At 44.9% G+C, this 4,166-nt stretch overlaps 1 protein-coding gene across 1 annotated transcript in view; it reads left to right on the forward strand.

Moving 5' to 3' along the window:
• LOC102198573 (ceramide synthase 4-like) overlaps positions 1-2,205 on the forward strand; it is an 11,062-nt gene extending 8,857 nt beyond the window's left edge. Inside the window, exons 5-7 of the mRNA XM_005746813.1 lie at positions 1,051-1,157; positions 1,341-1,497; positions 1,577-2,205. Of these exons, the coding sequence (XP_005746870.1) occupies positions 1,051-1,157; positions 1,341-1,497; positions 1,577-1,774 (462 nt within the window). The 3' untranslated portion in view covers positions 1,775-2,205. The remainder of the gene's footprint in view (positions 1-1,050; positions 1,158-1,340; positions 1,498-1,576) is intronic.
• The last annotated feature ends 1,961 nt before the right edge of the window (positions 2,206-4,166 follow it).

The following is a 4,166-nucleotide window of genomic DNA, read 5'->3' on the forward strand; positions in this document are numbered from 1 at the left end:
TAGTCGACTATCAGAATAATCGTTTGTGGCAGCCCTAGTGTTAGGTGACTCAGGTCCAAGGACTGGACTGAAAATGGGTGAGAAAGTTTAAAACCGCTGCTCAAGGCTACTTTTAAAAATTCCAGGAGCGCCTGGCACCTCGGAAGCAAAATATAAAACACTGAGTGGTGGTTCGAGACTTTTGCACGGCGCAGTGTGGAGGAGACTGCATCGTTATGCTCGCACACAAACGTTTAAAATGGCAGATTATTGCACAAACGAGGAACTTGTGTATTTTTGTGAATTTCCTTCTTCTTTCATACGAGCACACACGTCCTGTGAGCCGCGCACAGCGAGAGGTTTCGTTCTGTTGTTGCTTGTCCTGGCTGTAAAGGTTTGACCACCTCGGTGACAGTTGTTCCTTTGTCCGTGGGTGTTGTGAGGCTGTTTCAATGATAAGAAGTGACGATGATGATTGTTTCCGCGTTACATGAGATGAGGAAATATGCAGTCGTGTCAACTCGGGCGTGACAGGGTGTCGCCTGGACGCTGATAAAAATCATAAAGGGAAAACGATGCTGGCTTCATATCCAATAGATGATTAGTTACTGAGTGCAGGTGAGTTCATCAGTGAGTCTGAGGTTTGATTTCGAGCCAGCCACACCCACTTGTTTTCTCTCTGGCTGCGCTAAAAACCACCTGGAACAAAGAGATAACGTTCGAGTCAGTAAACTCAGGTGACGTCTTTACACTTGAACCTGTTCAGATCTGAGACCCCTGCAGGACAAACACACTGAAGTGCTCGATGTTTAAAAATGACTTTTTATATTTAAAAGTGAAAATGGGGGTGGAGCTGACCCTGGCGTACGTCCGAGATTAGAACATCAGTAATTGTATGACCACAAATCAAACCTGATGACATAACCTGAAAACACCTGAGCAGGTCGTTACTGTCAGGGGCCGATGAACAGGAAGCTGTGGGGAGGTGGGCTCACACCCACAGCACTTAACCTAAACGTCTTCACTGTCTTTTCTAAGTCACAGGAACTTTTACCTTCCTTTTTCTGACAGGTGGGTAAGATGCTACACTACGCCTTGTGGGCGAAGACATGCGACGTCCTGTTTGTCCTCTTTGCTCTGGTGTTCCTCGTCACGAGGCTGTATGTCTTTCCAAGCAGGTAAGAAACTGTTAAATCAGACGTAGTTTCATGTGTTGGTGTGCAAATGTCCAACTAGGTTTGATGTACAGTTTGTCTTAGAGCACAGATAAAGTTTCCCGTTATCGGTACGACACACGATGCTCTGAAGCCCGAGAGTTTGTAGGAACAGCTGATCTCACTGTTTCTGTGTTTGCCCTCCAGGATCATCCACACCACCCTGATCGTTTCAATGCAGTTCTACGAGCCTTTCTTTGGTTATTATTTCTTCAACGCTCTTCTGTTCGTGCTACAATTGCTGCACATCTACTGGGCCTATCTCATCCTGCGCATGGTCTACAGGTTTGCCTTCGTGGGCAAGGTGAGACGAGGGGCTGTTTAAGCAGCAGCGATAGCAGGAAACGAGGAATCGGATGGTTAACTTTTATTCTTCTCCACAGATCGAGGGTGACGTGCGCAGCGACGAGGAAAGTCCGGTAGATGACAATGAAGAAGAAGAGGAAGACAGGGGTGAGTGCAGCTGGGAGCAGAGGAAGGATGCGATTAACTCCAGACTGGCATCGCTGGCTAACAACTGCGTCCTGAACAACCTGACCAACCAGACAAATAGAAACAGCAGACTACCCAAAACCAGATAGTGGCTTCACATCGAGTCCACGGCTTCGCTTCCACTTCCATGTCTCCAACATGGTCCGTTGATGATTTCAGGTCAGGGTAGGTTTGCCTCTGAGCAAAGAAGCACAGATGATTGTTGATCCACCGAATGTGACACCACTCATAACACTAATATCAAAACAATAAGAACACATATGATGAGAGCGCGTGATCACTGCGATGCCGTTTCTGGTCCCTGTAGTATAAGAACTTGAAAATATTCAGGACAGCGTTTTAGTTCATCTTTGCTTTTTTTTGAGTGAGAACTTAAAAAAATATTGTTTGTATTAAAACATATTAATTCTTGTGTATAATATGGTGTAATCTATTTTAAATGGAACAAACTACTCTGATTTATGTCCACATGGCTGCTCATGCACACAGTTCTGATTGTAGTAAATCTGTTGATAAATCACTTTATTGGCTGTTTTTATTCATTATTCACTGTAATCTGTATTTGAATCCCTCGTATGATTGAAGAAGTTGTATTTTTCTGCGACAGATTTAGACTTTTTAGGAGAACTATGGCGCCCCCTGGTGCACAAAGAAGACGCTGCCCTTTCTGATGCCTTTACAAAAAGTATTTCTTCTACAAACACGGACGTGAACCGTGTGCGTGTCTGTGCATCGTGTCTTTTTCTCACGGGCAGCATGATTTCCTACTCGGGTCTTTTGTTTTGTGCCTTGGCTGCTGTGTTTTGAACACTAAGATATGAAGTCTATGTGCTACCAGGGTTCCCCTGTTTGGAACAACACACAGAAAAGGCCTTATTGTAACGTGTGTTACGTGTTTTTGTGTTGTCATTTCTACCTGATTCACACAGATGGGCATTATTGAGCTATTTTAGACAGTAGCGTTAAATGCATCGATGCAATGCTCCTGGTTAAAAATGAATGTAGAGATATTAGGAGCTGTATATTTTAATATTTACCAAATTGTGTTCTGATGCTTGCTAGTGAGATTTTACATGTGTCTTCCCGCCATGCTGCTGCAGGTGAACATGCTAATCCAGTCATCATTTATGTAACGACGGCTGTGATAGGGCTAGAAACAGGGCGTGTCTGTGCAGGGGTGTGATGTCACTGACGCCCACCTCACAGCAGGGGGTTTAAAGTGAAATGCTGGCGCAGTAAACGGCCGACGCAGTGAATGAGACTCACCTGGATGTTGTTTTTAAGAAGATATAAAAGCAGGAGACACTTTATGTCCTCATGAAACCTGCATTTGACTTTTATGAGTGTTGATTTGTGACAACTCGAACAGTTTAAATAAACGACTTCTGAATAAAACCTGTACAAATTCAGTCAAGCTTTTATTAAACACTTTTACATTTTGTTCATACTAATGAAGACACACACACACACACACACACACACACACACACACACACACACAGTACTGTGCAAACTTTGTTTTGCTATCGAGGTGACTGACACCCTCTTGGTATGTTTGTAAAGTGCTCTTGAGCAGTATTGCTCCAGGCTTCATGAAGGTTGGAGGTTGGCTGCTTTTTCATTCATTTTTATGTTGCGCAGCGAGTCCTTAAACATCTGTGGAGGATTAAAGAGGTGGCAGGCCTGTCTACAGCAGATGAACAGTCTCTGAACGTCCTGTCCTAAAGAGTTACATGAAAAAAAACACACAAGCAAAGCCGTGACACAGGACCTGAGAGATGCATCTGGCCCTTCAGCTGATCCATCTGCTGTTCGCTGAAGCCTCCTCAGAAATGTTCTCAGTGGCTGTCCACAAGCCATTCTTAATGAAAGGAAACAGGGAGAGGTTTGCCAAATTGGACTTAAAATTAGTGGCAACGAGTCTTGTGGAGTGAATCTACATTTGAAATTTTTGGTTCAAATCGTGGCCAGTGTGTACAGGAGAGGTCAGGAGAGAGGTACAGCAGTGTGTCCATCTGTGAAACACAGTGGAGGCTCTGTCATGGTTTGAGTCTCAGCCAGTGCAGTTGGGGATCTGCAGGAACTCCACCGTGTGACAGACAGCATCCTCCTCTGTCACACCGAGCGCCTGCATGTCCTACCTCACTACATGCATGAATCTTTTCTGAGGTCTTCCTCTCTGCCTCCTGCTTGGCAGCTCCATATTCAACATCCTTGTCCAATATATCTACCATCCCTTCTGTGCACATGTCCAAATCATTCCTGCCTTGCCTCTCTAACATCACAGCAGCTCTCCAGCATCTTGTAGCTTCTTGCTTTTATCCTTCTGTCTAAAATCACTCCTGACACTCGTCTCCACCCACTCCACCCTGACTGCACTCTCTTCTGGACTAGGGATGGGTATCGTTTAGGTTTTATCCGATACCGGTGCCAAATCGGTACTTTTGAAACGGTGCCGGTGCTCAAACGGTGCTCAAACCG

This window comes from Pundamilia nyererei, unplaced genomic scaffold, assembly GCF_000239375.1.
Source record: "Pundamilia nyererei isolate P.nyererei 1_Seehausen unplaced genomic scaffold, PunNye1.0 scaffold00183, whole genome shotgun sequence".
In the NCBI taxonomy this organism is placed as follows: Eukaryota; Metazoa; Chordata; class Actinopteri; order Cichliformes; family Cichlidae; genus Pundamilia; species Pundamilia nyererei.